This window comes from Bombus flavifrons, chromosome 6 (assembly GCF_040668555.2).
Source record: "Bombus flavifrons isolate JBK064 chromosome 6, iyBomFlav1_principal, whole genome shotgun sequence".
Classification (NCBI taxonomy): domain Eukaryota; kingdom Metazoa; phylum Arthropoda; class Insecta; order Hymenoptera; family Apidae; genus Bombus; species Bombus flavifrons.
In genome coordinates, this window is record NC_138447.1 from 566,060 (window position 1) to 578,451 (window position 12,392).

The 12,392-nt window shown below is 37.4% G+C and overlaps 1 protein-coding gene across 1 annotated transcript in view; it reads left to right on the forward strand.

Moving 5' to 3' along the window:
• Positions 1-12,392, forward strand: part of LOC138181184 (netrin-1) — a 111,298-nt gene that overhangs the window by 57,506 nt on the left and 41,400 nt on the right. The window contains exon 2 of the mRNA XM_069115840.1: positions 3,428-3,616. Coding sequence (XP_068971941.1) covers positions 3,428-3,616 — 189 coding nt within the window. The remainder of the gene's footprint in view (positions 1-3,427; positions 3,617-12,392) is intronic.

Sequence of the window (12,392 nt, forward strand, 5' to 3'; positions counted from 1 at the left end):
CTGTAATTACTGCTCTATCATCTAAAAGCAATCACCAAGCGGTATTCGCTCGATCTAAGTGCGAAACAATGCACCGTTTGACCTAATTTATCACGAGAGTGCCACGTCTGCAAGGAACAATACCTTTTGCTTTGAAAATCTTTATTACGTATCCATAATGGACCCGCAGCTGTCGAAGAACGATTTTAATTTCTGATTAACCATCGGGTTGTCAATTTCAAATTCATATACGAAGGATATGCTTTTAATCAAATTAAATAAAGAAGTAGTAATGATATAATATTTTATTAAATATGTATAATTCTGTTTTTCTCGGAACACCATTTGCCCTTGTTATATAGAATAGCTTTAAGAGAGGATTTTAAACTTACATTATTTCGTATAAAATCCAGTTGTTTATTTTATTTAATAGGTTGCTTTTGTTGTACCAAAATATTCTTAAACTATACAACGTTGCTTTACGATGTACAATCATACGTCTAAAATAATTTGAGTATTCTAGTCAAGACTCAAAAATCTTCAAAGATTTGTACATCCTTCTATGCCGGAAATTTGTTGAACAACGATTAGAGAAGATGCATGCTTACATTCGCATATAAGTAAATTACCTCGCAACTTCACCGCAGCTGTTTGTCTCAAAGAATTACACAAATCTGATATTTTCGATTTCTAAACGCATTGTTACGTATTGACTACACGTGCAAGAAATTAAATACTGCCTCTTGCGTACTTTGATCGAATAAAGCCTAGAACAGAAAAGATTCTGTTGCGAACAATAAAATACCTAACTGAAACGTAACCATAATATATGTATGTACCTACATTCTAAAGCAGATAAATTCTAAGTGAAATCCGCTGACAAAGTGACACTTGCTAATGGCAATAAGTAATGTGTCTGAAGCCACGTTTGCACGCAATAATATGAAGAGCAGGAGAAAAAGGAAAGTTCGCTATAAAGAATAGAGAATCGAGGCGTTTCGATTCGCATGGTCCGAGATTCAAGCTTGTAAATCTTTTTCTTCGGGGTAGTCGATAAATCTTAACGAGGCTAAAAGCATAACCCCGTTGGTTTCGAAGAGCAGAGGAAAATCCAGAAGACGTAGAACATCGATTATACGACGGTTAATCGCTAATTACAGCGATTGCCTCTACGAAAACAACCCAGGGCCTTAGCGTGGCCAGCCACAGCTTAATAACAGGAATCGATCAAGAAATTTCAGACGGTGGCTGAACAAGGTTATTAACTATCGAGAGGTTATTCGATCGATCCGCCACGCTACATTCCACGTGCGTTTAACGACTATACCAATACCTATACCTATACTTATACCTACACTTACACCTTTATCTTTATCCTCTACATCGAATTCCGTATCTCGTATCTCGTAGGTAATGGGGTATATTGCTGTGTAAAGCATCGGATTTCGGTTTTTCCACGCATCCTTAACGATAATATTTTTCCTGCCTTCCTGAGTTAATTGTGCAGTAAATGCTTAATTATTAAGCAAATAACACATTTCTTCGTTAAAAGAGATCGAATTAAATTTAACGAAATATTTATTCGATAATCATAGTTTTAACATCTTTTTTATCTGTATATTTATCTGTTTTTGAATGGAGATAAGAATTACGAATTGTACGTTAACATACGGTAAAGTATAAAAAACTGAGTTGGTTACTTAACTCGGTCATAAAACATGCCGAATCTTTTCTCGACTCACAGCTCATAGCTCGTAGCTTCTAGTTCGTAACTGGAACGAGGCTGACAATCCAGACCACGAGGCGAAATTTCAGAACCATAAAAAATCTATTTCGGTGTGAAGAAGCGTTAACGCGGATGTGAAGAAACATTAACGTGGATGTGAAGAGCTGGCTCAGCGGAAAGAAGCGCGTAACGATGGCGTCTCGCGTGAAAACGGAAAATAAGGCACGCTCAGTTTGGTTCGATACACGGATTATTGGGTCGAGTGGTCGTATATGAATAGTGTAAGAAGAATCGTTAAAATTGCAACTTCCCTACCGACATTTCCTCGTTTATCCTCTCCTCCTATTCTTTCTATTCGCTTGGTACCTCTCAATTATTCTGTTATTTTCAAGAAGTCACGAAGAACAACCGCGGAACGACGTGCTCGAGTAGAGGAAGCACGAGTCTTTTGGAGATACTTCTTGTTCGATTCTCGAGAATTCAATGGACGGGTCGCCCTCGATATGACGACACCGCGCCGCGCCGCGCGGGACATTTCCGGCGAATCGGGGAAAAGAAGAAAGCGAAGAAAAATTGTCAACGCACACGAGACAAGACACTCTCCATCTCGTTCACGACTCTTTCTCTGCTTCCAATGAATACGCTTGAAATTCACTATTACGATAAACACAAGAATATTTCTCCTCCGATTCGTTAACTTCTCAAGAAACGTGGTGACACTATTGTGATAACTTAAATTAAATGGAAATACGATTAATTCGTAATTTTTTGTAGAAATTGTAACTGCATATGTATATTTTTAAAGATTAGAATGATTTTATGTGTTATATGCATTTTATGTATGTCGTTAAAGGTTTGTTTCTATTTACTCTACATAAGGTTCTACATACATCTAAGGTTCTCATAATAGATACATAAATATTTGCAATCTACTTATTATTATGTAGTTCTTACTTTGTCCTATCAGAAATAGTCGTTAACCATAATCTTTTTTCTCGTGAGTAAAGGAAACTTTGGTTATTGAGAGTTAAAGACACAAATTTGAACGTGCTATCCATTCTTCGCTAATATAATAATCGTTTTATCCTGCCATTTTTCCCCTGATTGTATCGTACGTTTATCTGTAAGTAGAAAACGTTCACATTTCGCAAAGCGAAGTGTTTCTACATATATCGATTTCATTTAAAGTGTGTTATACCTAGAGGTTATACCTCGTACCCTAACCTAGATAATATATAAAATACTGTTAATACATGATGCAGGTAGAATGTCCGAAAAAATTCATACACGTGCTCTCTTTTTTTTTTTTTTGTTTTTTATAACTTCATTTATTCTAATTCCAAGCTATATTCTAAATAATAAATTGCTGTTTTGTAACGCATAAATTATATTTTCAACTAATTGATCGTGAAATAATGGAATCCTAGTGGAATAAGTAGGGCACTTGAAGACATTTATTCCGTAAAAATAGATCAACAATTGCACCATTTTTGTCAGTCTGCCGTTGACTTACCGTGTTTAATTCCTTTACCAAGATACTTGATATTACAGAAATATGGTCGGCATTTATTTACTCTTAGGAAGATTGCAAAATGAACACGATTGCGTTGTTCCAATGTCCACTTAATTGTAATATGAGGTTAAACTGTTTCGGAAAGTAAAATTGCTTCAGCAAAATGGAAGGACCGGTTAGTCATCTAATCGGACGTGTATCTGTTTCAGAATGCAACTGCAATCTCCACGCAAGAAAGTGCAGATTCAACATGGAACTATACAAGCTGTCGGGTCGTGTCAGCGGAGGCGTTTGTCTGCAGTGCCGGCATTTTACAGCAGGAAGACACTGTCACTATTGTCGGGAAGGTTACTACAGGGATCCGGCGAGACCGATCCAACATCGTAAAGCCTGCAAACGTAAGTACCCTCCGACAGCCATGGATCACTGATAATTTAAGATAGCTTGTTCCCACTGATCTATCAATCGGGGATTATTTGTTGCAATCGTTTGCATGTTCCTGGCACGTTCGTTCACCTCCTACAAATTCTACGTTCTATGACCAGACACGTAAGAATATCAGTATCAATGCGACATACACATTGATAGATCATCGTGGCAGGTTCACACTAAGTTTTAAAAAGGTACAAGATAGTTCTCGGTATTAATAGAAACTAATTTAACACATAAATATAAAAATGAGAATCCGAATGACAGCAAAATAGATATGCTTATATCTACGAAAAAATTTAATCACGGTACAATATTTTACTACAGTTTAAATATAGTACTTTAGAGTAATTTTAGTTGTAATTAATAATTGTGTACAGAAAAAAATCTACATTCAGATAGCCAATAACGTCCAAATCTCATCTACTTTACCTTTGTCACGGCACAAGTATTCTCTAGATGGATCAGATATGATTCCATTCAGCTAAACTGTCAATCAGCCCTGAAGTGTGCGTTCGTGTCACAAGCGAAAACCAATTATTGATCCGTTATTACTATTAATTTCATCTGTTTTCCGGTACTGTTACAAAGTGGCAACCAACCGAGCACTGCTCCTCTGCTCCAATCTCGAGACGTTTAATCTATGTCGGTTTATCTAGGGCCAGAATCCATTGCGGGGATAACGATCTCTGAACGCAAGAAAGCACATCGGAACGTATTCATGCTCGCACGGTGGTACATGGTTCATGGTGCATGGTGCATGGTGCATGGTGCATGGTGCATGGTGCACCATCGTGCATCCAATGTATACACATTCACGTACTACATTCCATTCGTATGATTGGAACACACTGGATTTGTTGTCTAGTCCTCCGCGACTATGAACCTCCTCCCGCACTTACTAAATTAACAACCGACCATGATCAGCAGTATAGTTATGGTCATTTCAACCCGCAGATCCTAATACAGGACTCGTCACAAGATCAGTGTTTTAGAGAATGGCAGAACTCTCATTTTCAGCACTCTGGGTTATGTTGCTTTGTTTTCATACCTTTATCATTTCGTAGAACGTACTCGTTCGAACGGTGATTTATTTATACGATATCAAAGAATTTCATTACATCTATACGCGAGACTCAACATACAGAGATCATTTTTTATAATATCGGTTCAAGTTATCGGCTCGAAGCAAAAAGAGTGAAAAAAATGTAACATACGTCGTTTTTGTTGCGAGTATCTCGATTGTACTCTTCGTAGAATACATAAATATGTATACGTATACGTATCCATAGATCAATTTCTCAGTTAGAAAGAAGTTGCAACCTATTAGAATACTTAAGCGCAGCATGCGTAGAATCGCAGAATCCATAGGAAGGAAGTTTCCTGGAATCAGAACTTTGCAACGCATGTAATATCAATGCGATGAAATTTTTTCAATGATAATGTACCGGTATTATGGTTACGAGCGGTCGATTCAGCATATAGCGTTTCACGTTGTCATGTTCGACACTGCATTCCATTAACATTATAAAATTTAACGAACCTTAAACCAGTTACCGGCACGTTAATTAGCTCCTGAAAGGGGTTGGTTCTCGTTGTTTCATGGTAAATTTAATTCGCACCGAAAGCCCGAGGTTACGTTTCACAGGAGAGAAATGAAATGACGGCCGTGGTGCGTCCCACGCAATCCGCGTCGATGGTGGCTTCTTCGCTCTGAGGACTAATTTATGAAAGTTCTACCATCGTAAGACGAGTTTAAATCTCCTTTTCGTGCCAAGGGCTCGCGGTGAATGTCGTGTCTCGTTGTTATCTTAACGGCTGCCATGGCTGCTAACGAGAATACAGACTGTTCGTTATCTTCGCGGCAAGAGCACGCGCAAGCCCTTGGCCCGACACTTGTGTTTTATATGCGAGCCAGAGACACTGCCAACTGATTGTGAGCACAAGGAAGCCACGATTGCGCCATATCTAAAACCATGAGTTGTTAGTTCAAAACGCATTTAATTACATTTAGCCTCTTTCCTCAGCCGTGTCTTTTCGTTCACTAGTTTTTAGAAAATACCAACTGTCTAAGCTGTGCAATAATTTCAACTGTACACTTTTAGGAAAGCGTTCTCGAATGCAAATTTGGTAAAAATACGGAGGTAAGAGAAACCTTCCCGGGAAAAGGAGAAATAAATAAAGGCAGGAGCGAGGGGTAAGATCGGTGGCACTTAGAGACGCAAACGGGCTGCCGCGACTTCCCTCGGAAAGAATATATCTTAAAAGAGGGAAAAATGAAGTGCAGTCAAGAGGGGATGCATCTCCGAAAGGCATTCGCCCCTTTTTCCACGTGCTCCGTGGCGTCACGTCGTCGCAACGTTGCATCGAGTACTCGTGCCATTTCCACGGTTAGTGAACTCCAAATGGCTCCCACAGCGAGCCCTCTCAATTTTGCGCTGGTAGTTTGCAGCACATGGAAAATACGGCCCTGTCGACTGCTACGTACTGTGTCAGGTCAGGCAACCGCTGCTCGTTTAGAGATTTCCACCGCGACGAACGACGACGGCGACGACGACGAGCCTCGCGCCCGCTTTCTCTCTCGCTCTCCGACCTTCTCTCCCTTCCATACTGCGTTTTGTTCACCTCTTTCTGCTCTGTCCTGCCCTCCTCTCCCATCACCTTTTCCGTCTCCCCCTTCCCTTCGTTCCAACAGGCACACACTGAATTGCTCGGGAAATTTGTTGCCTCGTCAACGAACTAACAGCCGTATCTAATGTCATTGTGAGGTGACCCGTGGATGCTTGCCCACCTCGTGCGAACGCACGGAATCTTTTAAAATTGTCAGCCCACCAAAACGTATTGCAGCCGAGGGAACTTTTAGCGTTCCGTTTACCACCTGGCTAAAGCTTCCAGGTCGGTTCGCGCTTTCGCGAACAGGAATTATGTGCGGTTTATCTCAATGAAGTGTTCGAATTAGGTAAACCACTTGTTCTTGACAGCAATGCTACTAAACGCTAAGGCGCCCGAGTGATAAAGATTAATTAGAATAATATGGCATTACTGTGCCAAAGTATTTTTATGTCTATTTTTGTAAATTCCTAAGTTGGTATGTAATAATGTCCGCATTTGTATCAAGTTCAATCTTTCCTTCAATTTATGGTTACCGCAAAATATGTCATTTAATTTAAAACAGTTAACAGTTTGTAATATCTTATTTTACCTTCTCGACGGCAGCAATTCTTAAGAATGTTGTCGTCTAATTTTTTTAGCAAAATAATTTTATGTTTCCTGCCATTCTTTTCTATTATTTTAAAAAGCTGATTTCAGATTTCTAGTCTCTTTTTTCTCACTTTCTCCAAATAATCTCCTATGTATTTTATTGCAGTACTTTCGAAAACTACGAAAGAAGAATAGCTATAAACAATTAACATCGTGAAAAGAATATCTAGAAATTCATTTTCACATAACAGTATACAAACGAATTTCCCTAAGAATGAAATATATTCTTTAGTTATTAATATAAAACTAGTAACAATAAAGTTGTTTACGAAATATCGTAACGAAAAAACTGTATTTTATTAATGCGTCGAAATTGCTACAATAAGATGAAAAATAGTCGTAGACGATCTTTTTTCATTCTTTTGTTCTTTCCATTTTTCTTCCTTTCTCGCTCTTTTTTTTTTAGTTTTGATATCGCTCAGTACCGAATTGTCATGCTCCTCGTGAAGCAGCCTGTATGTGCACACTGCACACATTGGCTGGTAATATTAGAGGCTTCCCCTGTTTGTATAATACGCGTGGCCATACCGGAACGATACGTTTCAACTGTATCCTACCCCAAAAGCTTCAGCCTGTGTTTATTTTACACCCTCCAGCAAGGGTTGCCTCTCAAACAGAATCGGTCACCGAGACATTCGTGGTCTCCCTTCGGGCAACCTTACTGGCCCTTTGTCAAGTCTCCGAGTAGTCATTCGCACCAAAATTTTCTAAACTATCGATTTTTTTATCACAAAATCGTTTCGATTTTATGGATAAAAAGGTAACGAATTTAATCACATGTATTGATAGTTCCTAGAAAAGTTTTTCGTTTGTACAAAGAAATAAATATACATATTATTTTTCTATCTTTGTAATTATAATACGTTGATAATAAAACACCGTTTGGAATTATTTTTTTCACGCGACAAATTGTCAAATTACGAATTAAAAATATTCGCAAAACGTAATGAATATTTGTAATCAATACGTAATATAAATACAGAATTTTATATTGTGATATTTTCTGTTTTTTTATTGAATTTTTATTTTATTACTATCTCTGTGGGATTCACATTTTTATCATCTACCGATTTTTTATTTTCTATCAGTTTCTACTTACGATTTCATGATACGATTCAATACACCGTGTACATAAAATTCAAATGTCGTTGATCTTTATGTCACATTCACATATACATACGTCGATCGAAGGAAAAAAATATGCATATTATTTTACACCGAAACTCTGACCGTGCTATTTTATTTTAATTTAATATCAGGGCGAAATTGTAACGGTGCTAATATCATACTTTCCTAGCTCATCAAACTTGTCATCAGCTACTGGCGATGGTCTTAGCTCGAAGCTTGTGAAAACCACAGTACACAGACGAAAAAGGTATAGTATCGTACACGCATACAGCAGTCGGAAGGTGCTTGAACCCGATATCAAGTGCAAAGCTTTCCTCGCATACTCAACACACGTAAGCATATTCATTATCCACCACTTAGTCGGGTCTTAAACCAGCGGTGCTTGCAGTGGGATCAGCACTATTAGTCTCTCACGCCCCCCCCCCTTCCTCTTTCCTATTGACTCCCTTTACATCTTTTTTACCTCCATCTTTCAATGCCTTTTGCTATCATTTCGTTCTTCCAGTATTCTACCTCCTTTCCCTCCCACTCTTCAGGCATAGGTATTACCCCCTTTCTTTTCTTTCCAACCGATACTTTGTTCACTTGCTTTGTACTTCGGTTCCCATATTTTCCTTCTTTATTATTCCTTCTTCTTATCCGTTCTTTCTAATATCTATATTGTCTTCGATTTATGCCAGGGTTTGTGTACCTTCGCCTGGCAATATCTACGCATGTATGCGTCGATCGATTAACAGGATTTTCAGTTGTATTATTTTACAAAAATGAGATAATTTGCAAATGCAAATAATCAATTGATAAGTATGTGTCGATAAATTCTCCATATATTAAATAAAAAGTTTCGAGATTTCGTAAATCTCTTCGAGATTTGTAAAACTTTAATTTAACTTGTGGAAACATTTACAGTATATGTACACATTGAATCAAATAACGATAAATACAATAGAAAATCTAATAATTCACATATTGATCGAGAGGTACGACATAGGAAGGAACACTTAACCTTATTACACATAATAAGCCAGGTCTTTACTATGATATCGAGCATATGGAATTCTTTACAGTCTAAAATTCCAAACGAAATTATGAACTTAAAAGTTTTGACAATCCCCTAATAATTTTATGTATTTTAATACTAATGGACAGCTGTGTACATAACTATAAATATAACATTATACGCTATAACTATAAACATAATCAATTAACAATAATGCACAAGTCCAAATATTTGTGCATATATTAATGTTAATGTTTTCCAAACTCTACGTAAAACAACATCTAGTACAGTTAATAAATATGTGATAATTTACTGAATATATTTAAAAACAAGTCTTGATTATCAACGGACGATCAATGACGCGATCCACGTGTTGAAAGTCTTGTTGACGTATATGTATGGTATGACATATTTTTGTAATAACAGACGTGTATTTCTTGCAGTTTTCTTTCTTGCATCGGTTAACTTGTTTCTTCCTGTGGAGAGTAGCAAAACGTACAGTAGGTATGATCGATCGTCTAGACGGGATAAAACGAGACAAAGAAATCAAGTGCACTCGAATCCGGCAGCCCTCGTTACCCTTTGTTCAGATAAATACACGATACGCATGTAATTACGCGCAAGCATCGAATTTCGTTTACGACCCATAAAAACGATTCTGTTTCCTTTGCTATAGAATATTTCAGCGTTTTTCCGAACGGAAATGAAATTAAAATGAATCGTATTTATTCAACACATTAATCATAAAAGAATTTCGTTCTTCCCTAAAATACTCGATTGATCACTAATACAAAATTAACCCTTACTCCTTTATATCGACGTGTTTGTTTAATAAATAAATCAATAATAAGATATAATATAGATGCGTAGGCTCTTTATTTGCAAATTGATTATCCGAATTAATGTAGGTATGTACATATTATATATTAGCTTTTCGCCATTTTAGAATCAAAAAGCATTTGACCATTATTTTCAGTATACATATTACCTACCGCTTTGGTAATATTATATCCGATTTTATGTTCGATAATTGTAATATTAATATAGAAAGCAATTTTATTACTTTACTGCTATTATATTACTTTTGCCAAATTTTAGCACGCAACGACGCGATTCTTAATATTTACCTTCGTAGTGCGTTCAAGTATTTTTCTTAAAACTTACTTTTAACGCTGGCTAAGGTTCTTGTATTTATTGTACTCGACGAAATAATAATAAAAAGAATATTCGAAGAGTTGTGCTTGTGTCAAACAATATAAATAATGCTTTTATATTGTTTGTACTTTTTAATACATTCTTTAATCGCACTGTTTACAATAAAATTATTTAACTACCATTTCTTACTTGATAATATCGAGTTTCTATCAGCTTTTGATTGATGACAACAACTTGACTTCAAGGTGAATGGATAAGCTATTAACTAAAGTCGGCACTGGTAAATATTTGTACAAATTATGCTGGGATAGGATTTTCAGAGGTTTAGGAGGCTGCCGTGCCGCGCTACATCGCGCCACACCGCGCCATAAATGATCTCCCTAATCAGATTGAACCAATTATCCAATCTTGACAGGGGACTAAAACGAAATACACCGACAGAAAACAAGATTTCGCATAATCGTAGACTTCAGGAAAAACTATCGAGCGAATTAGTATTTGAATAAGATCAAAATCATAAGCCCAATACCAATTTTGAAAGAAGATATATTTTTAATAAAATTAAAGAAATACTTCTCCTAATAATACCATTAAATACTTGGACGTTTTCTGGTCTTAACCCTCATTAATCGTTGGATTATAGATGAATTTAGAGTATATATTGTTAATTTATATTATTACTACTATTAGTCTGTTAGCTTTATCCTGTATCTTACGCAAAAAGGACATACTAATTTAAATTAAATTCAAATATTCTAAAACTCTTGTGAATCATCTACGAATCAACGATATTAAAAATTAACGACATATATGTATATATATGTGTATATATAATATGTATATATTTATATATACACACATATATATACACATATATATAACATACTATTTTTTACATTTCTTGCAACACAACACGGTATCCTTTCTTCGATTAAAGGATACATGTAAACATTCAACAGGTTTAACAGGAGGTACGAACATGTAAATTCGTATACTTTATGCAGGATTACAGAGTTTCACAGCATCTTTCTCAATAATGTCAATATTGACGGAAAAATTTCACTTGACGCATGGTTCCACTCAATTTCTCTTGTAGACGATTTACCTATCCTTCTCACGACCATCGTGACGCGTCAAATAGAAAAAAAAACTTTTAGCAATTTCAGCTTGAACCAATGTACGGAAGGTATATCGATTGACAACAGCTTTCCACCTTCCATGTTATCATTTTTTCGACAGGCAGTATTAATTATAAACAATGGAACGTTTATGCGGATCGTAGATAAGATTGACAGTGAAAAGTTAGAGAATAGAGTAACTGGAATGAACCATGGCTCGGTACACGATCCAAGGATTAATAGAAAGCCAGCTAACGCGCGATAACATTCTCTTTAATCACCGTAATGTAATCCTATCTATCACTTGAGGCGAGCCCGATCGTTCCTTATAAATTTGAACGTACCTAAGTACACCTTTCACCTTGGTTCCTTTCCTAACGCAACGATCGGCCGATTGCGCAATGCGAGGACGAGGTTAACGTGACAAGGAAAGAAGAAAAAGAAAGAGAAGGGGGGGGGGGAAGACACACGGAGAAGAGAAAGAGAAGAATCGGGAGAATGTTCGCTTTATACACCTGGCAACAAGACATTCGGCCGGATGTAACCTTCGCGGTGTGTAACATTGGCAAAAGGAAGATAAAATCATAGAGAGGACGCGCAAAGGGTCGAGAAAAAGAAGAGAAAGGTAGCGAGATACAAGGGGAGTACGGAGTACAGAGTACCTGCAGCCGAGGTGCAACTTGCAGACTCACCTTTGTTTGAACACGCAGGACTCTTGTTTCTTCTCTTCCCTCTTCTTCTTTCCTCTTCTCTTCTTTCTTCTTTTCTCTCGCTCTTTCTCCCTTTCTCTTCTTCTCTGGGCACCTTTCGAGCTGCTCCATTCCTCCCTAACTGGCTGCATGCTTCTATGTTCTCGCGAGACCGCGGCCGGTGCGCGCGCGAGTTTACGCGCGTACCCCGAGGGTTACGCGCGATTTATGTGTGCGCCTGTATACACGTTGAAATTTATACGCGCGGTATACACCCGGTGTCAGAGATACTTCTCTATCTGAAAAGCGTCTCCCGACCTGCTGCGCCGCCGCCTAAGTATCGCCACGTCAGCTATTTTCGTTCTCCAAAAGAAAATCTTAAAGACTAAGACAGCCA